Source organism: Leptonotus elevatus, chromosome 10, assembly GCF_054856555.1.
Source record: "Leptonotus elevatus isolate MCC_2025b chromosome 10, RoL_Lele_1.0, whole genome shotgun sequence".
Taxonomy (NCBI): domain Eukaryota; kingdom Metazoa; phylum Chordata; class Actinopteri; order Syngnathiformes; family Syngnathidae; genus Leptonotus; species Leptonotus elevatus.
Window position 1 is genome coordinate 24761449 of NC_141248.1, and position 27307 is coordinate 24788755.

General features: G+C 41.8%; 2 protein-coding genes across 4 annotated transcripts; both read right to left on the bottom strand.

Moving 5' to 3' along the window:
* Nucleotides 1-1503: 1503 nt before the first annotated feature.
* mbnl3 (muscleblind-like splicing regulator 3) lies at nucleotides 1504-12614 on the bottom strand. 3 transcript variants are annotated; one of them, XM_086086962.1, is made up of 7 exons: nucleotides 10728-12614; nucleotides 7928-8092; nucleotides 7648-7851; nucleotides 7370-7579; nucleotides 6516-6657; nucleotides 5251-5351; nucleotides 4455-4621 (listed from the first exon to the last, which is right to left on the bottom strand). In XM_086086962.1, exons 1-7 carry the CDS (start codon nucleotides 10893-10895, stop codon nucleotides 4604-4606), a joined length of 1008 nt encoding a protein of 335 aa, XP_085943088.1. In that variant the 5' UTR covers nucleotides 10896-12614; the 3' UTR covers nucleotides 4455-4603. The 3 variants fall into 3 exon arrangements, with proteins under 3 accessions (XP_085943087.1, XP_085943088.1, XP_085943086.1); XM_086086960.1 differs by having other exon boundaries at nucleotides 4470-5351; nucleotides 10728-10964; nucleotides 11074-12614; XM_086086961.1 differs by lacking the exon at nucleotides 5251-5351 and having other exon boundaries at nucleotides 1504-4621; nucleotides 10728-10947.
* A 149-nt stretch (nucleotides 12615-12763) lies between these two features.
* atox1 (antioxidant 1 copper chaperone) lies at nucleotides 12764-15607 on the bottom strand. The gene is made up of 4 exons (XM_086086963.1): nucleotides 15462-15607; nucleotides 14243-14318; nucleotides 13695-13825; nucleotides 12764-13102 (listed from the first exon to the last, which is right to left on the bottom strand). Exons 1-3 carry the CDS (start codon nucleotides 15465-15467, stop codon nucleotides 13701-13703), a joined length of 207 nt encoding a protein of 68 aa, XP_085943089.1. The 5' UTR covers nucleotides 15468-15607; the 3' UTR covers nucleotides 12764-13102; nucleotides 13695-13700.
* Between the last annotated feature and the right edge of the window lie 11700 nt (nucleotides 15608-27307).

Consider the following 27307-nt stretch of genomic DNA (forward strand, 5'->3'; position numbering starts at 1 on the left):
CATTAACAATGATAGGAATTTATGTGAAACTGATAATTATTGGGAAACTGATGAATATCAATATGCAAAATTTGATGTATACAAATATTTGCCAGTGTTCACCTTGTCAAATGATCACTACAAACATTCCTGGGAAATCACAATTGTCTCATTACTGGTGAGCACTTTTTAGAACAGGCCCGCAGGCTACTCGTGTGGTCCTTGGTGGCTACCTGGTGCCCCCCTAATTTAGTGCAAAAGGATCTGCAAGGGTCACCAACCAGTTTGTTGGCAACGTTTTTTACACAGTAACACACGACCTGTTTCAGTGTGGAAGACGTAAGAACTTTATTACAAAGCACCAAAGATTCAAAGGAACACTTTGTGTAACAAGATGGATGCGGATGCAATACTTAAAAGTAAACTGAAACAAAGTATAACAAAAAAAAGCAAACCAAAAAAACGAACAAACATGATCTAAAAACGAATTAAAACTGAATAAAAAAGCAAAAGTTAAAACAAAAAACAAACAAACTTTTAAACTTTTTTTTGTTGCCATAAGCAATGAAGAGAAAACCACAGTCAGATCACAATGTGTTTTTATTAAGGGTCCAACAGAAAGGACAGAATAATAGGCACGGCACCTCACTCATAAAAACAATCCTAATTATGTACACGATTGGTAAGTAGCGCGGCACGGAAAAAGCACAAGAAGAAGAAAAGAAGGCAAACAATAAACAACAGCTTTTCCTTATGTGGCTTATTCTCAAACTGTCCAGTTGGACTTTGTGTTTGGACAGAAACCAGAATCGCATTTGTGTCCTACGTTGTCTCACTAGTGAGGAGTACGACAAGTCGCTTCCGAGCAGGATAAGAAGAATTGGGACGAAATGCGCAACTGGATTTCCATCCCCTCCCCCGTGCGCACGAGTGCAAGTTGGAGGGCTGTGAAACAATTCATCAGGATGACTCACTCGAGCTGGGAGCAGCGCTATGGCAACAAGACCGGCAAAAAACAAGAATGGAGGGAGCGCACGTCCAAACCTGCAGCGCACCAACGCTACCACAAAAACAAATGCGTGTTGTGGGAAACTAATGTGAAATCAGGAAGTCGGCGTTTTCTATACGACATTACGAGTGGTGCGTATTTTGGCCCTGAAATGGGCCAATGTCAGTCGTTCCTCAGCAGAGGTGGCAAATCCGGGTCCAGAAAGTAAAAGCCCTGCCACAGTTTTAGGCTTTAGCCCCTGGCGCTAGCTAACTAGCAGGTAAACGCTAGCTAGGGAGCTAGCTAGCTAGCTAGCACCTGGGGCTAAAGCCATGGCAGGGTTTTTACTTTCTGGACCCGGATTTGCCACCTCTGTTCCTCAAGGCTGAATACTAATGATAGTTTACCGAATGATCTAAAGATTGGGGTTCGGTAGAACAGAATCCCGCCATAAAGCAATAACCCCCCCCCCCGTGTTCGTAGTCCTATTCTTATATAGCGACTTCATTTCAGAAAGAAAAGGACACGGAGCTCAGTTAACGTCATCGTATTTAATATTTTTTATTGGATTGTTTTGTATTTATGTCCCCTGTAATGATGACTTTGCTACTGCGCTAGCATAGCTTAGTGACAGGCTACAACGCCTTCTGACGTACATCGTTAGTCAGTCAGACACGAGAGAAGGACAGAAGTGGAGTCTTTCAGTTCCTCATGATTATTTGAAGTCAATGTAGGACCGTACTCCAATAAAATGGCCTCTTTAAATAAAAATGACAAAAACACAAAAGAAAAAGACACGAAGCAGCTTCCTGTAATCAAATAATAGACATCATTCACAATCCAGTGGTTGGACATTCTGCAACTCTTGTCTAGATTTATTCAAAATATACATTTTGTGGGGGTGCATTTAGACAAAGTTCTATAATATGTACATAAGTGCAAACAAGGTGAAGGTCACACGTTTGTAGAGAAATGGACATCAGCCGGTAAAACCGGAAATCAAAAAAGAAAAAGAAAAAGAAATAAGGAGACTTGCCTGTCGCCTGTCAAGTTTAAAAATATATATTACTTTTTTAAACCAAAACAACAGAAATAATTCAGTCCAAAAGCCGCTTTACCTCCCTGATAGGTGGACCAATACACGCCATCAGTTGGAATTTGAATTTTTAACACAGATTTTCATCCAAAATTAAGTTTAGAACTTTGAATTTTTGATCATTCATTTGGAACTTATTGTTACATTTTGCAACTAAATATTTGACACCGAATTCTTTTAGCATCAAAAAATTCAGTAAAAAAGAAAAAAATGAGTGTAAATCAGTTTAAAAAAAGGATGCTTCATTTTATTTTTTTCTACTAAATTCAGAATTCCTGACACTCATTAGGAAGTTCGAAAACTAATTTTACACACGAGATTTTGTGATGCTAAAAAAAGAAATTCCGTGTGAGAAATCCAAATTCGAATTCGGATGGCACAACTTTGCTTCCATAGTTTTGAATTCAAACATAGCATGTACAGAATTCCCAAAATAAAACAACACGATGGACTAAAATAAACATCACCCGATCTCCTCAGAGGACACCTTTGGATATCATCAATAATAATAATAAAATCATTTCAACATTCCCTTTTTGTTTGAGTAAGTTATTATTCATTCGTCTCAGTCAGTTCATAAATTGGATATTAGAAAGGCAGCCATGTTGTCAGCAAAGAAACCATCATTGTGTACAACTTTCAAATATTTGATTTCATACACGTTTCATGTTGCTATAAATCATTTTTACATGATACGGTTACAATTGACAAGGTACGAGTATTCGGACTACACTGAAAAACAGATTGAGACGTAGAACTGTATTTTTATCACAAAAAAAGTAGTTTTTGGATAAAAGCTGTAATATCTATGAAATAAAGTTGTCTCCATTTTTTTTTTGTATTTTAGAGAAGAAAATGAAAACATTACGAGAATGAAGCCATATTTGAGATTTTTGAGGGGACAAAAATGGGACTTTGTTTATTCTCAAGATTAAGAAGTCACGTATGCGCCTTTTTCAGTGCGGCACGAAGACTCACAAAACGTCATCCAAATGATTTCCTGATGACGAACGAATCGTCGCCGCCTTTTAGCGGGCCACTATTTCCGTCTGAGCATTGGATACGTTCACAAAACCGCCACAGCAAAAAACACGCTTCACACAGTTGCTCATCTCCGCCACACCAAATGAGACGGCGAAGCTGCCACAGACACGTCAACAATTTCATCTCAAAGTGCCAGTGAAGGAATTCGAAAAGAGGCACGTCAGAATTGGGAGCAAAAATGTCCGCCAACCTGAAAACGAGTCCCCTCGTCAACGTTTGTCGACTTGGGACAAGCGCAAAGCAATCGGACCGTTTTCAAGTTTCGAGAGCCATTAAAAATGGGATTTGAGCAACATTGGAGCTTCCAGACAGAACACGGACATGGCTTTTAAAAACGCACATTCCAACGATGCAGCTCCTTGCATATAAGAGTGGCCCGACTTTGGCCCGATTGAAACCTTTGCATTCCTTTTAACGTCAGCATCATAAAGTGACTTTTTGTGTATTGAGACCAAAACCAAGCTTCGGGTTTTTTTTTTTCTATCCACAATCAAGAAACAATCGTCATCGCACACCAAAAAATGTCGCCCGTCTTCCGACCATTCAAGTCCACTTTTGCGTATATATTAGGATATGTTTGTAGAGAGACATATAAGGAAACACTTCCGTTTTTTTTACTGTACAGTCGACACTTGAAATGCGCCTTTCCCATCGGAATCACGCAAATGGAGCCGATCCGATCAAAGTGGTCCAGGCAAAGTTTCAAGTAACGTTTCGACATTCGCATCCTCCAAAAAGTTCCACAAATCATTTGCGCGCCTTCAACGTGACGACGACACAAATGACAATTTCTATCAGGACAATTTTGCGATCCAGTGATATGATTGCATTGTTTTGGCGAAGATTTTTATACAGCAGAGGTTTCACTCTCATATGATACATTTTTAATTTTTTTTATTTGTGATTAATTTTATTATTTGATGAATTTGCACCATTCAAATTATTATTATTATTTTTTTAATATATGACAGTTCGGGTATGTTTTCTGAACGTTTGTGTTGGTGTCAATTCTCCTCTGCAGCTCAAACAAGAATTCCAAACGAGTCAAGTGCGCAAATGTCACAAATTTACACGACAGGCCATCTGCAAAACACGTTTGTCATTCGATTGGTCTCCATCTGTGCCGTTGCGTGTCAACAGTCTCAAGGACGTCCTGCTACCTTCGGAGTCCAACCCATAAAGGGGGCTTGCGTCTTCTGTGTGCGCGCGCGAGAACGACAGTGGGCTAACGCCATTGTTAGCGTGTTAGAACATGCTAACAATGAAGGTGTGGGTTTTTATGGCTGACGAAAGAAGGTGGCGGCGTCTCTTGGCCGCAGCCTCCAAAGTTGTTGAGGCACACGTTTGTCTTTTTTTTTTTTTACCTTAAATGGCGTTGGGAGAAAGGCTTGCTGAATGGAGGGCCACGGGAGCCGCCGTCAGCAGTTTGGGGACGGGACACAGGCGTGTCTCCTCTACATCCGCGGGGACGCACCGCAACTCCGCCGGATCGGGACTCACAAGCTCACAAGGTTCTAGCGGGAGACACGCGAGAAGAGTGGACGCGCTTGTCATGGTTTGGACTCAGTTGGAGCTTTTAAGAACAGAAGGAGAAGAACAAAAGCGCCACCCGAGGCCATCCATGCATTACAGTCATTGATTTGTGTTCATCTGTTCGTGGTCGGAGGTTCGGCCTACCGCACATTACTGCGGGTTGCGGAAAAACTCGGCATTGCCAAGATGAACACGTTTTCAGCTGTTTGATCTAAAGTCTGAAAAATGTTCCGACGAGGACGAAGCCTGGCAAGGAGAGAAGCTCGGACATGTTAGCACGAGCGCTCATGTGATCATGTGACACCAGAGCGGACATTTCAGATTTGTTTTTTAATGCTTAGTTTTAGTATAGTTTTTATTAGTTTTAGTATTATTTTAGTTTTTTTTTTTGTGGAGTTCTATAAGGAGTATTTATCGAGTGTAAGAATAAAAAACTAAATATGTATTGTATAATAAAGTAACGTAAACTACAATTCACAAATGTACCGTTTCCTTTTCTGAATGGCCATAAAGTAATACAGAAATAAATATCAAGATCACGTATGACGGAAACGTAACAAACGGCTTTCCATACGAGAGAGCGGAATGAAAAGACGAGAGGAGAGCAAACCTGATCGGATTCGGCGAAAGGAAGATCGGCGACTGCGCTGGAGGCCGACGAAACGGCGGCGGCGGCGGCGAAGGAGACGGGGGCGCCGTGCATCATGGCAACTTTCATTCCGGCAGACAAGAGGACGAGGATGAGGGAGGGGAGGGGGCACAGGAGTGAGATGGTTACCATGGCAACAAGTCAAGCCACGCGGGCGGGATGAATTTGGACGCGTGTCGCCCCAACATGCCAACGAAATCAGACAAACGTTTTTAGCGTCATACGACGCGATCAGACGGCAATATCTGACAATTGTATTGAAAACGAACACGGACGTGACCGAAGCAAATGATCGATAAACCACAAGCCGATATTGCACTTTACAAACTAAATTCACTAACTTTCGCAGCGTTTGTCTCAGATGCTTTCAGTACGAGTATGCGGAGGGAACGTTTTTTTGTGTCCAATCAGATTTCAGCCTCAATGTGTTGCCATGCCAATCCCCCAATCTGCATAGCGACGTCACAATGAATCGATGATTTTTCTCTTCTTTTATTCGAACAAAATCAGATTTTGCTATTGGCAAATAAATTCTGTTGTATTTGTTTCTCTTGTTAACAGGTACAACATTAATTCGATTAAAAATCTGAAATGATTGTTACATTACTGACACCCCCCCCCCCCTAAATTATAGAATTTGTTTTTTTTTCAAACTGAGGACCCAATTAGTCTATTTTGGGGGCGGCTAATAAATTAGATGAAAAAAAAATGAAAATAAAGTTGTATATTTGAAATTCACTTGCTAAAATCTAACTTTAATTCCTTATAAAAGTTGGATTTTAATGTCACCGTAACAAGTCTCAAAAGACTCAGGCTTGTAAAATAAGGACTTTTATTTCCAAGAAAATACTATTTTCCATGGGAAAAAAATGGGACTAATAACTTTACAGCCTTTAAAAACAGAACAACATTTAATTTGTTACAATAAGACTTTTTCTTCAAAATAGGCAACTTTTGAATTCCTATTCTAATTAGTTTTTTTTTTTAATATAAATTTTAAAATAAATTAAATTGTTTTTCTAAAATAAAAGGTGAATAGTACCAAAAGGAGAAAATTCACTTTATTCTCTTATTCCATTTTGTACTATTATGACTTTATCTTAGAATTTTTTTTCTGGAAAATAGTCCATTTTTTGATTCTTTTGCCACTTGGAGGTACACGCGGCACATTTGGTTGTGGAATGTGAGGTGGGAAAAGGTCCGGCGGCTGCTGAGCGCTCACTCACCGGCGGGGATGAAGGCGGCGGGCTGCTGCAGCTGCAGCTGCATGCTGGCCAGAACCTGCTGGTAGCGCAACGCGTTGGGGTCGTTGCTCTTGTCCGACATGGGCCTCTTTGGTAGCGACTGCACGCCTCCTGCCGGAACGCCCTGGAAGGCAAGCGCACCGACCCGCGCTGGGCATGAAACATTTTGTGAGGTCGCCCCACTTCCAAAGAGCAATTCACTTTTTGGGTGTTTCATTGAACAACGTTTACTTCTTTTTTGCTGTCGGTGTCAGTTCAACTCGCTTGAATGCTGTGCGTCTAATATTAGTTATCTACTCATAATGAAATGACTTTCGCATGGATTTGAGTGAGTTACGAACTCAAATGAGACCAACTTTTGCAGAGGATTGAAAATGAATTGTCCAGTTAAAAAAAAAAAAAAAAAAAAGAGAGAGAGAGAGAGAGAAAAAAAAACCTTGGTTAATGTGACGCTACTCTTGAGACCGAAATATAAGGTTGGACTATTTTCCATTTGTTTCATTTTTATGGGCTAGAATTTTTTTTCCACATAATATTTACTATAATTATGACTTTACTACTATTTTTGCACACATCATTGATAGATTACGACACATTCCAATTGATGTACAAAATGGCGTAAGGACTGGAAGGCCTCGGAAGTACTGTCGAGTTTTGATTTACAGAAATGTCTAACGATGGCCACCAGAGGACGCTGCAGTCTAAAATACAAGCTGAAGTGACCTCATCCCACTCGTGGTCAAGATAGGAGCGAGACAGGCAGATCGGATACAAATCATCAGCTCTCATCAGGATGTACGTATTTATATAAAGTTGTATAGTTAAGTGTGACTCACCAAGGCGGCGGAAGTCTTGATCCTGGCCTGCAGGTGAGTCGGAGGGTGGAAGTACTTGCACTTGTCCCGGCCGCAGCGTCCCTTCACGTAATCCATGCAAACGATCACGCAGTTCTCGTTGCAGTCCACCATGCCGGCCTCCAGGGGGTGCGCGTAGCGACACTCGCTCTCCCCGCGCGTGCAGTTCCCACGCTGGAACTCGCGACAAACCTGCGGGGGGGGGGACCTTTCAGAGTGCGCGCAAAAAAAAAAAAAGACAAAACGCGTACACGTGGTACCTCCAGCTTGTCGGCGCGCACGTGCTTGAGCGCGGCCGCGCCGTTGCCCGTGGCCGCCAGGCTGGAAGGACCGCCGGGGACCAGCAGGGGAGAACCGGGCAGCAGGTCGGGCATCAAGCTCAAACCCGGGCCCATGTGGCTTAGGTAGGGACCGAACGCCATATTGGGACTGCTCGTCAGGGACGGCGTCACGGGGAAGGTTGTCTACGGAGTTCAGAAAGAACGCGTGCGGTCGAAGTTTAGGAATTGCGAATGTCCCGCATGTGATCGGCGGACTCACGATGGGCTGCAGCGGCGCTCCGGGCAGCATGAAGTGCATCTGTTGAGCCAACATGGCGGCGGCGGCCTTCTGCTGGATCAGGTTGTTCCTGCCGTTAATCTCCAGCTGAGTCTTGAGGTGCGGCGGAGGGTGCAGGTATTTGCAGTTCTCTCGCACGCAGCGGCCCTGGGAAGGAAACAACAACAACAACAACAACAACAACAACAACAGGTGACAACGCTGCAGCTGCTCCAAACGCAAAACTCAGCCATTAAACACAAGGAAATTAAATACACGAAAGTTGAACTAAACAATTGTATTTTGTTCAATGCTAGCTTAATGCTAACATTTGATGACATTGACGGCTAACAGAAATGAGCATGGATGTAATTATACAAACTGCCACTTTCACGCACACACCACAGTGACGAGCAATAGAAAATAAATACGCGACTCAGCGCTACAGCTAATAATGACAAAACTCGCATTTTTCTTTCCATTTGTTTGCCGAGAGGAAATTGGTCTTAAAACACAAGGCGCCATTTTTGTACGTTGTGCTGAAATGAAGCACGAATGAGGTCTCCGAGGAGCTCGTGCAGGATAATTAAAATCCGACACGTCGCGTGTGCAATTGGCATCGTTTTGTCTGAGCGGAGCACAAAAAAAAAAAAAAGAAGAAGTTCCATTAATGCTGAAGTCAATCTCAGCTGACTTTCAAACCTCGCCATATAAATAATATCCGACTCACAATTATGAATCCCATAAGACTTTGCAAACAATTTTGACTTCAATAAAGCTAACATTTTGAAAAGCGAAAGAACAGCAGAGCTGAGAGTCAAACGCCGAAGTTAAGAACTGTGCGGCAGAAAATTCGGAACTCGAGAAATGTCATTTTACTACAAAGATTGTTGACTCAAACGTAACTGTTATTTTTGAAGCCAGCAAAATATTTGCCGCAGTTTGTGGATTTTCCCTGCTGGCAAACAGCAAGTTGAGCAAACAACACTGACGAGATAAAGTTGGAGAGAAACAGATGGTCAAATCTCATCGGCCATCTTAAGTTCAATATGCGCAACACATTGGAAAGTCGCGGTACAAAATGCCGCCGCAGTGGCATGAAATCCGGCCGCTAGATTGACGCAACTACCTTTAAGTTGCCAACATTCAATTGAGCAAATTACTCGACCCTACACAATATTTTTTATTTCCCTTGGAAAATCAACTCAATTGTGTTTTGAGACAACCCTCAAATTTGCTTAAATTACAGCAATTACATAATGAAACAGAATGTAAAGAAATTAAACAGTTTGTCATATTTTTGTCTTCAATTGCGCTGCTCCCTATGGCCACGTGGGGGCAGTGTGACATCCATCCATCCATACAGAAGGCTTTGATGCAGTTTCTGGCCTGAAGAGGTCGCTGAAAGCAACGGGGGTTATTGTTGCCCCGCCCTCCACGCCAGCAGCAATGCCGAGGCAGACTGTTGCTCTCCTGTGCTGTTGCTAGGCCTCTCACTAGCCACCCCCCCCAACCTCCCCCCCCCCCCCCATCTCCCTGCTGCTCTGGAGGACATAACGCAGAAAAATGGACCAATAAAACATTCCAACTCAATAAGCAAGGAGACGGCGGCAGCGACGGGCCGCAGCCGCTACACGAAAGCACTCGTTTCAATCGCACTTTCCGCTTTGCGGCGGCTGACCGAACGTCAAACGCTGTTTGTTGTTGTTTGTGTTGATGCTACAAAAGTTTGTCGCCGTTTTTTTTCTCTCCAAATAATTAATGACCATAACATTCATGCAAATTTCCGTCAACCCATCTACGACATTTCACATTATATGTCAGCACTAAGCGAGTCGACGAACGAGCAAACTTAACTTACGAGCGCCCCAACGTCACTTGGGAAAATCGAACTCCTCATTGGTTTCCGAGTACCAAGATTGTGGCACAGTTTATCGAAATGAAGCCACTCAACTCATATGAACATAGTTCCTTAGCGCAAAAATGCCACAAGATGGCGGCAAATTACTATTTCTGTCAAAAATGACAGTCCTCAACTCATATCGACATTGTTTGTCTTGCACCGAGATGCCACAAGAGGGCGGCAAAGCACTACTTTTGCCTAAATGAAAGTCATTGTCAACAATGGTTCCTTGGCACCAAATTGGTTTTCGTTTGCGTTTCAGGTTCTTAACTCATTCAAACCCAAAAATTCGTAAAAACGTTTTTTTTAAACTTTGCCCTTCCCTCCCAAAAACGTGTAAAAAAAAAAGAAGCGTTTTAATGCAAGAACATTTGATGCAGTTTCTAACATGAAGAGGTGGCTTAAAGCAACGGTAGTTATTACAAAAAAACAGCGAGCAGGTGGCAGCAGAGTATAAGAGATCAGCCAGGGCCATGTTGCAACAAGCTCTTTTTGACAGTGTTTTTCACCAGTAATGTGAATATCGATGAAATTTTTCTAATGCTAATTATTGCAAAACAGAAACAGATACTTTTTTTTTTCCTGATGAAAGATGATACTCTAATCTTACTTTTGGTAGGTTCCATGTTTTTTTTTTTTATAGCAATAGAACACAATATTCTGTGGGCCTTGCAAAACCAGTCAAAATCCAGCTGGGAGCGAAGGGGGTTCCTTCAGTGAAAATGGCTGCGAGTAAATGAGTTAATTATTCAAACCACTTTTTTTGGGCGGCCTATCTGTAAGGGTTTAAAGACACAAAAATGTACGTAAAAATGTGCATATTTGTGTCATCAACTTGACGAGCTTCCGAGGTGAGGCAGCTAAAAAAGAAAAAAGAAAAAGATTTGCAGTTTCGCTTACCTTGAGCGAGTCGAAGCAGGCGACCACTCTGCCGTTGTCTACGTGGCAGCTGCGCGACGGGTGCGCAAACTTGCAGTCGGCGTCCGAGCGCGAGCAGGTGCCCCTCTGGAACTCGCGGCACACTTCCAGGGTCAGCCATTTGGTGTCCCGGCCCACGCTCGCCGCCATGACCCACCGGCAGGCGTGCTGGGGAGCAACTGGATGCTCAACGGTTTATTGGCGCTTTATCGGCTCTTCCTGGGAAAAGTGGCAGCTGAAGTTGGACTGGGGTGAGATAGCGGGGTTGAACGTCCATGAGGGGGGGGCGGGGGGGGGTGGAGTCGGGAGGGGGGAGTAGCAGGCCCACCCTGCGTCGCCGATGAAATCACGTCAACATGCCGGCAGCAGAGGCGGTCACCGCACTGCGCGTTTGTCCCAAGAAGTCACTCAGCAGGTCGACGTCCTTCAAACGTCCAAAAAGAAGAAAAAGGCGTGGCTTGTTCAATTGGAGCTCGCATTGCCTCAGACAGCATTAGAGGGGGTAAAAAAAAACAAAAACAAAAGAAAACAACAAGGTCAGGCGAACACCTCCTCCCACTTCTTACTTCAGCCTCCTTTGCATCCTTTGCGTCCGCATCCTCCTCGTCGGCGTGGCTGCAAAAAAAGGCAGAAAAACACACGACGGACGCTTCACGGGAAGGACGGACAGCAGCGGCAGCAAAAGAGTGCGCAGGAGGAAGAGGAGGAAGAGGAGGAAGAGGAGGAGAGCGCCCAGGAGGACCACGAGGCAGGAAGGGAAGAAACAAGCGACGACAAACAAACGGGGAGGGAAGGAGAAGAGAAAGAGACAGAACGAGAGAATGGAGGGAGGAGAAGAGAAAGAGACAGAACGAGAGAAAGGAGGGAGGGCAGGCAGAGACGTCGCTTCCATTTACAGCATGGAGATGATCAATAGCACTTTTTTTTCCAGCCTAACAATAAAGTACTCAACTCTCAAGTCATAACAAACGTCGACATCAACCACCACAAGTAGCCTATTTTTGATAAATAACATTTCCCAAAGAAAACAATGACAGATCATTAAGAACTATACATCCCAATATATCATTGCTGCTTAAAATGGATTGAAACTCATTTTTAGTCCGATTGAAATTTGAACATTTTGTTTTGAATATTTCAGTATTTTCAATTATGGCAGGACCGACCTCATCATGCAAATAAAGCATTATTTTCTGCATTGTGGAGTTTTGTCACAATTCGTGTACTCTCGACTGCCACCCTCTGGCCTAAAGTGTAACTGTAGCCTCTGTGTCAAGCGCGTGCACGGTGCGCGTGCGAATGCGTGCGCTCGAGCAAACCCTTGATTATCATTTTTACTTCTTTTGGAGTTCGGGCTGTGCTCGAAGCCGGCCTATTCTTGTTTTTGACTTGAGTCCTGCTCGAAGCCACCTTCACTTCCGGTTAGTAAACTTTCCTTCAGTCGACCACTAGAGGGAGCAGCACATTTTGACAATCACGGCCTGAGTCCTTCACACAGAATGTCAGAATGTTCTTTTAAAAAAACAAACAAACCTAAATGAATCCAACAACAAAAAATGTTCATACTGATTTATATTTTGCTAACAGAAATATAAATTCCATGTTAACTTGGCTGAAATAAAAGAAAAATATCTTTTGATGGAAGGCAAACATTCGTAATTGACTCAATAGCAACAGGAGAAGACGTGGATTTGAACTTTGGAAAAAAAACAAAAATCCAACATTTTAGATAGTTGATAGTGTCTGATTGATTTCTAGCCTGAGCTAACGGAACGCAACACTCAGCAGGACCCACTTGCTGAAGTGTCGCGTGCATGCCGGGCTGCAGGTAGAAAGAATGCTTTGATTGCGCCAACGAGGTTACAGATATTGCAGAGGAAATCGAAAAGTTCTGTGCATTTGTCATATTTTGAAAGAAAGAAAAAAAAAAAGCTGGAAAATGTCATCTTGTTTGAATCAATCTTAAATTTAGCAAAACGTCTCAATTTGGTACTTTTTGAAAATAATGAAAATGAACATTGAATTGTGTAACTTTATTGACAACGTACAATCCACAAGTCGCACGCAAAATTCATTTTGTTTTCTTGCTACAACACTGCGTCAATGTGTTTTTTGCACGTTTTTTTTTAATTAGTGTTAGATGTTCATTGTGGCGTCAAAGAGAGAAATCTGAATGTAAAAAAAAAAAATCAAAAAAATCAGTATGTAACGGTGTCTCTTTGATGACTTGGCGGGGAATGCTTGAAGGTGTAAACAGGAAGTGATTGATTGATTTAAATCAAATAACTTGGAGTCGCTGGCATGACGTCCGTGATAGAAGATGCTTCCTTCATTGGGCACTGCAAAAAGTCCTCGTCCTTGAGAAACAAACCACACGCAGCGGAAAAACACGCAGTTAGCGGCACGCATGTCAACAGAACACCGGATGTGCATTTTTTGGAGGACAGTTTGCGGTTTTACACAATAGCAAATATTTTGTGATGTTTGAAGATTTGATGCCATTTTTTGGGTTTGTTTTTACAGTAGACCGAATTTCAAGTTGCGCTCCCTCAGTGCAATACCACTTTGCGCCACAACATGCCAGGCAACATTGAGCTTGACCGGAAGACATGCAGCAAAAGCAAAAGACAGATTTCGTTAGCATCAATGCTCATTTCTGTTAGCCCTTCGCAGGCATTTTTGCATTCAATTAAAATATAGAAAAATCACAATCTTTTCTTTGTGCTGCTGCTCCGCAGTTGTTTGAAGGTTTCCCTTTTTTGAATTTTTATTTCAAACATGCATAAAATAAAAAATAATAATAAAAGACAATGAAAATAAAAATTGTGAAGCCAAAACAATAATAAGGGGGGGGGGGGAGCAATTGAAGCAAACAAAAGTTAACATCATATTAGGCAACAAGAGATATAAAGTAAGACAGTCATCAACGATCAATGATGGCGACGTCACCTGTTTTTATTTGGTGCCCTTGTAGGTGACCTCTTTGCCGCACTTCTTTAGCGTCTCCAGCAGAACGTCGGCGTCCTTGTCCGACTCGATCCACACCAGCTGATTGGGGAGGTCGATTTCAAACTTGATGTCTACGGAACGCAACCGTTGTCAAGCACAAATCCGGACATTAAGACTGCGCTTCAATAAGGGACAAATGAAACAAAACTGCATTTGGACCATTTCTGCACCGTTTATACTGTACATAAATACAATTAAATAAATAAAATATAATAAAGAGTGTTTCAAGATGAATGCCAATGCAATTGACTTTAAAGTGAACTGCACTTATCAAAATGTTGAATTTAAAATGACATTTCAGCCACTTTAACTTCATGTACAATTTGAACATTTGGCATTTAACCAGGGGTGTGTAGACTTTCCCTAATATTTACATTTCTGACTGAAACTGAAACGATTACCCTCAGGATAATCCTACAGAAAGATAATCGGACCTTTACATTTTGAAAATGAACATGTTAAATATCGCGACCGGGTTCGAGTCTCACCTTCCAACCTGCTGAGGATTCGGTTGACAGCACCGGAACATCCTTCGCACGTCATGACCACCGCAAACTCGTGTTTCTGTCAAGTTGCACGAGAAAGCCCGCCCGGTCGTAAAATTAAAAACATTCCTTTGAACTTTTGTTTCCATCGTTGACAAGTCAGCGATTCTCCTCAAATACCAGATGAGGTTGTCACTATCAGAAGTTTTTAAGAACTATAAGTTTACTGCAAAATCTCTTGAACTCACCAATTACTGTTAATCAACATTTCAGTATTTGGTACAAATTGATTATCTGACTATTTCATCAAATAATCACGTTTTCGTACGGATTGGTTGTAGTTCCCCCAATAAAAAGTGATTTTTGAATGCAGCAAAAAGGATAAAAATGTCTTTGTTGCAAGTCACAATTGTTATTCATACGACACATGCAAATTTGGAATATTTGTCTAATAGATTCAAGTATTGCCCCCCCCCAAGATTTTTTTACAATTCATTGACTAGTTAGATACTTGTTTTAAAAAATAAAGGCAGATGTTGCAATGATGTGCTTTGAATCTGTTTTCAACTTATTGCTCAGCGTGCACAAAAAGACAATCAGTCTCACCAGAGAATATTTACTGCCGTGAGGCTGAAATTCAAAGATTATTTGGACAACTTTACGTTTAACAAAATATGTATCAGTTAAATGGTTTCACCTCTAAATTGGAGTAATATTATATTTCTTCAAAGAAACTTGAGTTGTAGACACTTAATTCAGCAATCAATTTTAAACGTTGGTTTTTTTTTTTGGCCTGATTTTGCCTGAGTATAAAGTAAGTATGGCAGATAAAGCATCGTAAAGTAGTCGATCGTTGATGTTGGAGCAAGACAAGACAAACTCAGTGAATGAAATTGAAAGGGCATTAAAAAGAAAGACCTCCGCTAAAAGTAAATGGTCCTGCAGTTCTGCAGTTCTGCAACGACCCAAACACAATCTTGTGCACGCAGAAATCAAACGACTTTTGCAGCACCGACAGTGCGAACCCACAAGACTTGTGTCGACATGAATGCACATTAGGCCTACGCGACACAATTACCATCGGATCATGGAAAACATTGAACAATTGTTGTTACGTAAACAAACCGATTGCTAGCTTAGCTTACCAAAGTGGCTAAGGCCAGCATGCTAACGCAAATCAACAAGTCATTAATTACCATAGAAATACGTTAAGAAAACTCACGGGCATGTTTACGATGACGTGGCGTCTCTCTGAGATGAACTTTTACCACAGAGTGGCGAAAAGAACAAAAACAAGCAAGACTCAGGTTATGCAGTCAAGCTAACATCCGAATGGAAAAGGAACAACACTTCCGGTTACTGAGTGTCGCTGCGTTAACACTTCCGGTGACTAAGTGTCGCTGCGTATTTAAATATTTGCTTCTGCATTTAAATACAAACTAAAACTAGTACTACAAAACTAAAGTGCCGCCATTTACCCATATGTCATATTAAGCATATACAGTATGCTACAAATTTGAAAACAAACGAAAAATACCGTTATCAATTTGAGATGCATTTTATTTTGTTCATCATTTTCGTTTCCTGTTGTCTTAAGATTGTTTCCACCATTTCCGACGTCGGGCATTTCTGATATTTTCCCAATCAATGCAACAGACGCATTGCAAATGTGCGGCTTTAACACAGTGAAAACAAACGACGTTTGGACGAGCATACAAACCTGGCAGATTGTTATAGTACGACATTTCATCACATTTTGACATTTAAAAAATGCTGATAACAAATCAAATATTAAAAATGTCTCATTTTGAGGTTTTGAATAAAAAACAGAACAAATATTTGAGTGAAAATATCAACGAGCATCCTTTTGGGCTCAGTTGCGGTGGCGTTGTTGTAGCGCCAGATGGCAGCAAAGCTCTTTCAAGCGTCAGCATGGCAGACTCCAAAGCAAACAAATATTCCATCTATCCATCAATATTATGATTACATTTGAATATTTAATCAATTTCTTATTCAACCATATAATGGTATTAATTATTGTTGTTCGATTCCCTTCAGAGATCATTATTACTTTCCTAAATTAACTGGTCATTTATTTTTTTTATTTTCTTAAACAAATTTGTATTTTAATGTAACATTTTTTTTCTCAATTTAGTATAATTTTTCCATTTCGTTGCAGCAATCATAGAGAATCATTTTTCTATCCACAATTATTCCTTTCAGGGCTCATTACTTATGTATTTTTTTATTATCCAAATATAATATGCAAATGCTACTTAATTTTTTTTTGAGTTTCCAAGTTCTCCTCAGGGATCATGAATAGTACAAGAATACAGTGAACACATTCTCCTTTTTTCACCTCCAAACTGCTTTTTAACGTGAGTTGAAGTCAGGCCTTGAATGAATGAGCACAATTTGAAGGTAAAAAAAACCGAAACAAACATTTTGTGCTGCCACTAGTTGCATCATTCGGAAGTGTTTTTGCGATAAACCAATGAATGCAGGGCAGGGAGGATTCGGCCAATCAGGATCAAGTGGGCGTGTCTTACGAGGGGCCTGACGGATGCGCGTCTGGGGCGTCTTGTGTTTGGCAGCAAGATGCAGAAAAGGATGATTGAGGAGGCCCGCCGTTTATTCACGCCGCGTCCCCACATGAACGCCGATCAAATTAGAGCTTTATGAGCTCGCCCGTCCACGCTGACATTTATATGAGCCGGCGCCGTGATTTATGTGATTTATGTGATTTATGTGATTTATGTTTACGGCCCAGGCGCCGGCAATAAATAAGAAAACAAGTCAACACTAAACTAAGTCGCCTGCAATCGGATGGGAAGCCACGTACGCTGGCTCTTCAAGTTCAGAGGTCAAAAAGCGCCTGCGACGTTCTGCGCATAATTGTAAGATGATAACAATGATACATGGGCGAAGAAATCGTCAATTAATTCCTGCGAGCAGGAGACAGCTGCTCATTTCCTGTTTGCAGCTGTTGTCGTTTGCAGCAAAAATGGATTTGGTGGCTTGTTTTTTTCCACTCCAGTTTCAAAGTTGGTGACGTCAACATGAGCCAAACTTTTTGGGGTTCAACATTTGAAAACATTCTTCTGATTAGGGCTGATTGATTTTGGAAACATGTTTTATTTGTTGCTATTTGTTTTTGCATCAATATTGCCATTTAATAGGCTGCAAGATTATTTTTGGCCCATTTTATATGTAATTTTTTTGAAAGGCCATCTTCCATTTTTTTTTTTTTTTTTTTTAGCAATGTATGGTAGAAAGATTACCATCTCATAACCACATCCTCTTAAATTTTTTCCTTCAGTACAAAGGGTTCTCTTGCATAAAAATGTACGGCACAAAACTGCTGAACAGTAAACCAACATTTAGTGCAAGAATGTATTTTGTGCACTTTTTCACCAAAAATCATCTGACTCCAAATGTTAATGCTATTGAGGTACTACGCTTGTCCTGCATATTTTACAAATCCACCCAAAAATATTCGGCCTACTCATGTTGTAGAAGAGGGCAGTTTAAGACATGGTGTAAGTGCAACTAAGACATGTGTGCCATCTGGTGGTGAAAGGTGATATCACAACTTCAAACAACAGTCATGCCTATTTGCAGTTCCCCATTTGCAGATTTGTTTTCAATATTATAATCTCTCTCTCTCTCTTGCTTCATTGCAGCCTTCCTTCCAACATTGTTTCAGTCGGAGGGGCGGGGTTATGTAAATGAGCCGAATTGTGACATCATAGTGAAGCGCTCATCTTTAAGTACAAGCTCAAATACTGACTGAGGCACATCATCACATCACAATATCGGTAGTCGTTCAAGTAAAACCAAAGTCATACGAGAGTAAAAAAAAAAAAAAAGAGAGTCTTTTCTTTCGGCCATTGTTTTCTTTCGAGAATAAAGCCAATTGACGAGTAAAAGGTCTGATATAAAGTCAATGCAGTTGTGTTTTGAAATTCAGATATTAAAATATGACTTATTTTGGTAAATGTGGACCTTAAACATCATAATAAAGTTTTATCTTGAAAATTTTGTATTCCACCTGAAAATGATTATCCGCCATTGACCCCCCCCCCCCCCCCCACCCTGAAACCGAAAGGAGAAACGCCTTCAAAAGTCCATCTTGCATTTCATAGTGACGCACAATTTGTGAGAGCCACTTGATGGCAGCCGAGTCTCACCTTTTTCATTTTTTCCATTTCATTTGAATGCTACGCGAGCTCGCCGAGGAAACGCGAGGACGATTGTCATATTGAGGAGGAGGAAGAATGAGGATGAGGAGCATCCATAATGTATGTGCTCGCTGGGAGGAAGATGCACACGGAGGCTAATGATGGCGCACATGCTGGGGGAAAAACACCCACCCCACAAATGACACCCACCCACGCACGCGCGCACGCACGCACACACGCACGCACGTACACGCCTTACTGGCCATTGTGGCAATCTTGAAAGATGTTCAAACGAATCCAATGATGAACTTGAGTTGAGAAGGAAAACGTCTTTATTCAAAGTTGGATACTCATTGGTCACAACATTAGGTACACCCACGCAGGCAAAACAAACAGGAAAAAGACAGATAAAAAAAAAAAATTACAAATACAACACTCAGATCTCATACATGTGTGAATTGAAGCGAACCACATTTATCTCAAAAAAAGTATTTTACCTAAAAATAAATAAGAAGCCATGGTTGAAAAGTCACCGGAAGTCTGCCATTTTTGTTTATTCTGCAGCTTTTTTGTGGGTCCTTTGAAAGGCAAACTCCTTGAGATGTGGCCCGATTGCGGCCATATTTGAAAGTCAGACGTATGAGCTGAAGTTGCAAATCACTCGAGTTAAGAGGAGCACGGCTGCCGCTCGCTCAAATGGCCTTCCAGTTACCTTACCTGCCTGCCATTACGCATTCAAACTCCACTTCCTCTGCAAACTCTTTGAAGGACGACTTTTTTTGTGTGTGCGCGTGCGCTTCAGATCTCTTTTTGTCTTTGGCCCCAGTTTTGATCTTCATTCTCCGCTTTAGGAACCTCCAAAGTTTCGGGCCTTATTAAAAAACTTTCCTTCTTTTTTTTTTGCGGTACGCGGACGACGCGGTCTTAAAGATGGAGGCGACAAAGGCGGCGGGATTAAAAGCGCCCGAGCGAGGCGGCAAACGCGAGCGAGCGCTAACAGTCTGCTAATGCTTCCTGTTTAATCGCGGCGGTCGCTCACCTTCATGCGAGACTCCCGCCGAAGCTCACGTTGGAATTTCGATCAATGTTAAGAGCAAAAAAGCAAAAATGTCACTTATTGACAGCAGGGAAGGTTTGTTTGGCCAACAAGGAGACGCCGTCTGTCGCGTCCGCGCTGATTAAAGAACGCCGCGAGAAGCACATTTATTCTCGTAAAGGAATGGAAAGGTTGGCTTTTAACAACAAATAGATTTACTTTTAAGACTTGATGACGATGATGACAATTATGCACACAAAACATATGAAATTCATTTTGGTGTCGACTTGATTACTTCTCGTCACAGTCCTTGTTGAGGCGTCGCTTCGAACCTCCATGGCAGACTTTTTGTGCACTATTTTCACTTTTTTTTGCGGGTCTACCCTTTATAGACGCGTACCTATTTCTTTTCTTTCTTATGGCGACATCAAAGTGGCTTTAGGGCTGAATTTAAAACGGGAAAATCCGGTGAATTACGTGAATTACGGTAATTGAGCCTAAAATATACGCTTCATACCAAAATGGCCGACTTCCAGTGTCTTTGCAGGCATGGATTAAAAAGACTTTTTTTGTTGTTCTATTCAAGATGAATGTCCACCAAATTTCACCAAATGAAATGATGTGTTCACGTTAGCCGGGCTAAGCGAGCGGCAACGTAAGATGGCCACCGCAGGCCAGTCAGCGGCATTGTTAGTCCATTCATGGCTTACTCATAATCGACGTGTACCAATTTTTTGTTGTTGACAAGATCAACATTCGGGGATGAATTTAAAACTGAAACATCTTTTTTTTGTAGGTTTTTTCATGATGGACGTGTCCTCCAAATTTCATGAGGCTAAATGAATTTCAAATCAGAGAAAAAATGGCCGACTCACTGTGTCTTTTTCAAATATGGCTTCCTGAGACTTTTTCGTGGGGTTACTCATGATAGACATGCCGACCGATTTCATGTTGTTTCTTGAAACAGATGATGGGTTCTGAATTTTTGAAATCCCACCAATGACCAGAATATCCTAAAAAGGCTGCTTCAAAACAAAATGGCCGACTTCCCGAATCTTTTAGCATGGCTTCTTGAGACTTTTTGCAGGTGTACTCTTGGAATTCCGGGGGAGGGGGCGCTACCGAGCGTTTTTTATTTGTTATTTGTATTTATTTAGTTTGGTACCGGTTCTGTGACCCAAAGTGACATTACTGCGCAGTCGCTGTCGTTTGAAGAGGACACCTGAGATGAGCAGAACTCAGCAAAGTCACTGTCATATCCCACAGTCCCCGAACGCATCGTGAACTGACCCTGCAGAAAGAAAGTTCCGCTGTAAAAAGTGCGCGCCGGCCCGTCTAAAAGGCGCCGGCATGAATAATACAAGGCGGCGCTGAATTATTAATGCAGATTTTTGCACACAATCTGCAGCGGCCATTAGGGGGACGTGTGACGGATCTCATTTAATTTGGCGGAATTAGACGGATGGGCCCACCTGCAGGGATTATTGCACTCAAGATTATTCAGCATCTTTCCAAAAACTTCAGCAGTTCCCAAATTGGGAGTTTGCAAGATGTCGTTTAGGTTTCGGCAAAAATAATTAGCAATGAATTATGTTGTGGCATTACAAAAAACAAAAACCCGACATAACTTTTGTCCGTATGCTTCAAGCAAAAAATATTGCATTTCTTGTGTTTGAGGAAACATTTGGCCTTTTGGAACTTAGATTGCATTTCAAGATAAAATAAACCCGTGCAGAAAATCAAGAATTCAAATCAAGTTGTTACGACTCCTTCTCGTGTGTACGATTTGGCCACTGGGGGTCAGTATACTTCCATGATGCAGATGAACTAAGAATTTCACAACTATTCCAAGTGGCTTGCTAAATCACAGGAACGTAAGTCGTTCTATGCAGAGGAGAAAGAATATAGGCCTGCGAGTATTGATATATTGCCTGCCTACGGACATTTGTGATCAAATATTCATTGCTTAAAGCTTAATAGCAATGCTACATCGATGCTATTTTTTTAGCCTGTCTATGGTGACTCCCTATTATGTATTAGCATTAAGCTAGCGGACTTTAGGCAAAGTCGTGTGCTTGATTGTAAGTAAAAAATATTTTTATTAGTGCTGTCAAAATGAAAGCTTTAACTGTGCCGTTTACTCTGGAGTGAATGCTTTAAGGCACTAATCTTATTTTATCGTTATGTCTGATACCGCTTTTTCTCACACCGATACCAGCATGAGTACTCAACTCAGCTCAATAGTTGTCAATACTGATACCAAGTACAGACACCACCAGTATTTTAAAAATAAATAAATAAATAATGTGAAAAAACTGTATTGTAAGTACACAAAAAAAAAGGATTTTGATACATAAATACATTTATTGTTTTAATGACAAAATGTGACAATTTAAACGACCCCTTTGCGGGGTAAATGTATTGTTTTCATGGCCTTTAAATGGGGAAGGAGACTTTTTGAAGCAAACATTCCGAATTTGAATGCCAAGATACCTTTAAAGGCAAAGTAGGAAAATAGATTTTGCCGAACAAGTGTTTGACTGACACAAGCTTCTTTTTCTTGCCTGGTGTGAGCAAATCTTGTTTTATGACAAACTGTTGCCTTGAAATGGGAACGTGACCCATTTCAACTTTGAAACCTGATGTGGAGTCGAGCCCAACACAACATTTTCGTGCCTTCTTGTGAGTCCATTTGACATTTTTAATGACAAAATAGGCCAAATATTATGCATAAGGCAACTTTTGCGTTTCAGTATCGAGTTTGCTTTTCTATGACGGTGCCGGCCAAATTGTCAATCAGTGAGATGACGAGAAATCTGGCAAATGTGGTGAAGCGTAAGATGCTAGATGAAGAATTAAGATTCCGTTTGCACACAATGGCATCAGGCCGCTATTGATAGGAGGGCTCGCACCCGCGCATGAATACATCTTTGCCTTCATAGGCTGTGACATGAATCCCATTCCAATCATTTCATTGAGCCGCTTCACTCACACTTTGACATGCTTGATTAGTTCACAAAGTTTTTTCTTTTTTTGTGTGGCCATGACAAAATCAAAAGCATGGGAATGATCATGTGAGATTAGGAGTTTGCTCCTGAGTTAAATTATGTTAAGAAAAAAAGTAGACCCCCCCCCCCCCAAAAAAAAGCATTGAAATCGAAATGGAATGCGACTTTTATTGTTTTATATTTCTATACCATTAAAAATGCTTAGTCAAAAATTGAACCAATCCACTAATTTCGGTCAATTTGACCTAATTTACAACCAAGGCTAATTAAAAAAAAATTTGTGTGTTGTTTTGTAACAAAATTTTGAGTCGCTCAAATTTTGGACCCAAATTGGGTTGTTTTTGACGCAGCAATTTTAAGAATGTATCAATTACTGCAGTCACCAGTAAAGTTAAGTAATGGTTAATAAGTAATAAAGTTTCAATGAAATATTTCCCCCCTAGTAATTCCATTGACAAGAATCTCAATGCATGATTCTGTAAAAAAACCCCATTAGTAATTCGAATTCAAACCTTTTTTTTCATGTTAATTTGAATCCCCCCCATAACATTTTCATGCTTTAGTTAAAACATATTTGAAGTTATTCCTAAATCTAATATATAAAAAACTGTTCATTAATGTTTTTATTTTGCATAACTAAACATTTAAAACATACCGATAAATAAATGTAAATGGAATATTTCCCCCCTTTTGTAATAAGGATACATTGAAAATTCAATTTACACGAATCTTTTTACGCATTCTAATTCGAATTTTTCTTAAAATATTAATTTGGAACACATTTTTTTTTTCACGTTTTAAAGTTTAAACATATTTGAAGTTATTCCAAAATCGAATTAAACCCCCCCCCCCAGTTCATTAACGTTTTTATTTTGCATAATTAAACATTTAGTTGAATCATATTTGCCTCTAAAATGATTTAATTTTTTTAAAGAGGCCTTTTTTTGATGTTTCAGGTGGAGAAATAGGAGTCGCCAGTTCGCTTGAGCCTGAGCCGCCTCCTGATCATCTCCTCGTCATCTTCAGGCAGATCTGATCACGCAGGACGCCACACAAATCAGAGCGGGGAGGAGGAGGAGGAGGAGGAGGAGGAGGAGGAGGAGGAGGAGGAGGAGGAGGAGGAGGAGGAGGAGGAAGAGGAAGAAGCTCTCCAGAGAGCAGCGAGAAAAAAAAAGCCTGCAAAGCGTCAATTAACATGTCAACACTTTTCCCCAAACACCCCTTGGAGGATGTGAGCAGGAAAAAAAAAATAGCGTGCGATACGTCGAGAGGTTCGACTCGTAACGGATGTCAGCCGTCACGAAAGGAGGGTGTGCAGGTGAAATGGAGACGCTGAAAAAACGAGTAAATAAATCCGCTCAAAGTCTGCTGGAGGGTTCCAACTCAATAGTTGATGTTTTGAGGACAAATTTCACCTTGGAATCAATCTGCTCTCACAGGACACATCATTAGGTACACCCGCAACAATTGAGAAAAGGCTCGTTTGTATCAAAAAACGGGTTGAATTTGATGCCATCATTGAATTTCCTCTTGCTTTGTTTATTTTTGATGGCGTCTAATCAGCATCTCGATATGGCACACCTGTGAGGTGGGAGGAATGATCTCGGCAAAGGAGAGGTGCTCACCATCCCAGATTTAGACGGGTTTGTCAACAATATTTGAGAGAAATGGTGATATTGTTTATATGGAAACATGTTTTAGATCATTGTGTTCATCTTGTAAAAAAATGGGAGCAAAAACAAAAGTGTCGCCTTTCCGTTTTTGTCGAGTAATAGTTATCCTAACGACACCCGCATGAATTGATGAAGCCTGCTGGGACGAGAGGCAGAAAAAACCTTTCGGACCGCCAGACCGTCCCGTTCGACCATCGTGAGAATGAAAACGGTAATATTCACGCGAGTCAAGTTGTCAGTGCAGTGCAATGCGGCCCCCCCGGGGCTCAAACAAGGATCCGAGGAAGCCCCGGAACGTTTTCCGAGAAAGCGAAAAAGCGAGAAGGCGCTCGAGTCAACAAAAGCAGCGGGTTGCGTTGCGCGTACGCCGGCGTTCCGCTCAAAGCATTCGCGCGGGATGAAAGGCGTCGCTTCTAAAAGGTTAAACAAAAGCGCCGGCGCCACTTCGTCAGCGGATCAGTCGCAAAAACGCAAAAAAAAGCCGCCGCCCGCTCGGCTCGATCACAGGAAGTCATCAGGCTTTAATAGTTTTTTAATGAGTTTGCAGAATGCACTCTGGCGACGGGCCGCGCACGCCGCAGCCAGGCTGAATAATGGATAAGGGCAGAGGTAGCGATAATGAAAAGACGATGAGAGGCATTCCTGAGAGGCACAACGAGCGGCCGGCAGGACGGCAAAAGAAGTTGAAAGAAAGCAGCAATTAATCGTGCCGCGCTTACAGGAGGAATTAAACAAAAAGTCTGGGGGGAAAAAAAAACCCCCCCGCACGGGCAGGTTGAAGGAACGAGCGAGAAGCGAGCGCTCAGGTGAACAAAGAGATTCCAAAAAAATGGTTCTTAATGATCGCCGGCGTCTTGAAAAAAGTTTGGCAAAGAAAAAAAAGTCAACGCTAAACTTTGGCAAACAAAGAAACTTCACATCTTTGGAGAGCAACTTCACACTTTTTAAAGAAACCACACGAGGAGCAACATCAAGCGTGACGGAAGCGTCAAGAAACTTGGAACCAATTTGGTACGAGAAACCTTTGAGGAACCAGGAAGCCGCCACAAAGAAAGAAAGTTCAAGCGCTCTGAAGTTACAATTTCACGACATCAGTTTCACGCTTCCAAACCCTGAAAAGCAGTAAAGGAAGAACCAGTAGGTACCAGGAACCATCGGCTACTATTCGCCACTGCCACGGACGGGAAATCCACAGAAAGTAAAAACCTCGCGGCAGGTTGGCTTCGGCTCAACCGGCGGGTAAACGCGCTCCGGTTGGGTCGAAGCGCCGGCCGCAAAACTGTGGCTCGACAAACCGCGCAATACGAGGAGCCGTTAAATCTGGTCCTGAGGAGAAGACGAGAATCATCTGGTACGGGGAACCTCCAAGACACAAGGGACCATTTGGGCCGAAGCAACCGTTAAGGCTCTGGAACCAGAGTGATACTCGAACCACGTGAAAGTAGAACTTACAATCTAGAGGTTCTATAATCCGCAGGGCCAATCGGGACGCGGGAACCGTCAAACGTTAGGAATCCTCGGACTTCAGGAACCTTTCGGGCCCCACAAACCACGAAGACCCGAGAAACTTTGGCAACTTGAAAAACCCCGACTTTTAAGATTTTATGAACGCCGTTTCTCACTTTCATTTTTTTTATTTTTATTTATTTATTTATTTTTATTTTTTTATTTATTTTTATTTTTATTTATTTTTATTTTTATTTTTTTATATATATTTTTTAATTTTTTAATTTTTTAATTTTTTAATTTTTTTATATTTATATTTATATTTTTTTATTTTTTTATTTTTTTTTATTTTTATTTTTTTTTCTCTCACTTTCAAACAATCCGCAAAAGAACTGCGAAGGACCAATAAGAAAAGACGTTCATCGTCACACATGCTTCGTAATCATTTCTATTGCTTGGTTATGCGTTGCTGTCCTTTCGGTTATTATTCACGATCACCTTTTTATGTGACCAAACAGTTTACAGATGCACGCAAGTCCCGCGGCTCTTTTGGTTTTTTTTTTGGTGCGAGTGCGACCAATCGTGCCTCGCTTTCTTACGGCCAAGCAATTATCTTTGATGTGATTACGGCCGCACGAGAATCGGAGACGACTTCCTTCATCGGCGCCGCATTTACGACATCGACTCTCGTCGTTCAGCCGCATTTTATGGAGCCGTGATTTTGCTTTACAATCTCTCTCGCTCCTTCCTTTCTACTGCTCTCTCCGCTTTCTCCGCCCGGTGGAGGCGGGGCTACGCAACACCCGCGCAGCGTTCGGGGTCCTGACACGAGATTTGGCCACTGGTTTTGTGGCGGTTCAAAATTTGAATTGCAGGTGCACGATGTGACACGAAAGCTTTCATGCAGACGGAAAAAGGTTGTCCCAACTGTTGACGACTGCCCAACGACAGATGCTCAAAATCTTAAGAGTCGGGTTTCAGAGTGAGTTGAGTGTGGTTCGAGAACTGCTCTGTCCTGAGATAACTTTGGTTCACATTTGACACTTTATAAATGAAATGGATTGCAGTGAATGTAGAAACAAGATCCGGGAAGCTTTCAGACACTTGCCATCATTGGAAAAATCGGAAACTTTCTGACGCCCGTACGGATGCGGAAACGCAGAAAGCTGTAAGACGCCGGGAACAAAAACGCTAAGACTCCTCAGACCGGAAGACGTCTGCGACCGTCAGTCACGATTTCCGCCATGGTTGTTTTGATCCATCCCAGCGTTCAAACAATTATCCCCGCTCGTTTGCTCGCCTCTATATTTTAAACCCATCCTAAAAAAAAGTCCTCCAAATGTTTCATGTGGAGCTTATCTTACTTTTATATGCCCCCCCCCCCCCCCCGCAAAATCCCAGCAGGTCAGGGCTGGCGTTTGCATCATTCCGCCTGAGTTTAATACGAGCAAAATGAAAGTTCTTAGTCTCTGTCTTTGGGAGAGAAAATGTGACGGAAAACCTTCCCGTCTCGTCTGGTGGCGGCCAGATTAGCCTCATGCTAATTTCCACTCGAATCCTGAGCTGATTTAGCATCTGCGCAGACGGCGCAGGTGGAGCGTCGGCGCACTCCGGATAAATCCAGCTGGCTTAGTGTTAATATTGTTCTCTGCGACTTATCCTCCATCACTCGGGCTCGCCGCTCGGAGGAGGCGCGGCCCCCGGCAGGCATCGCTACTGCCGCC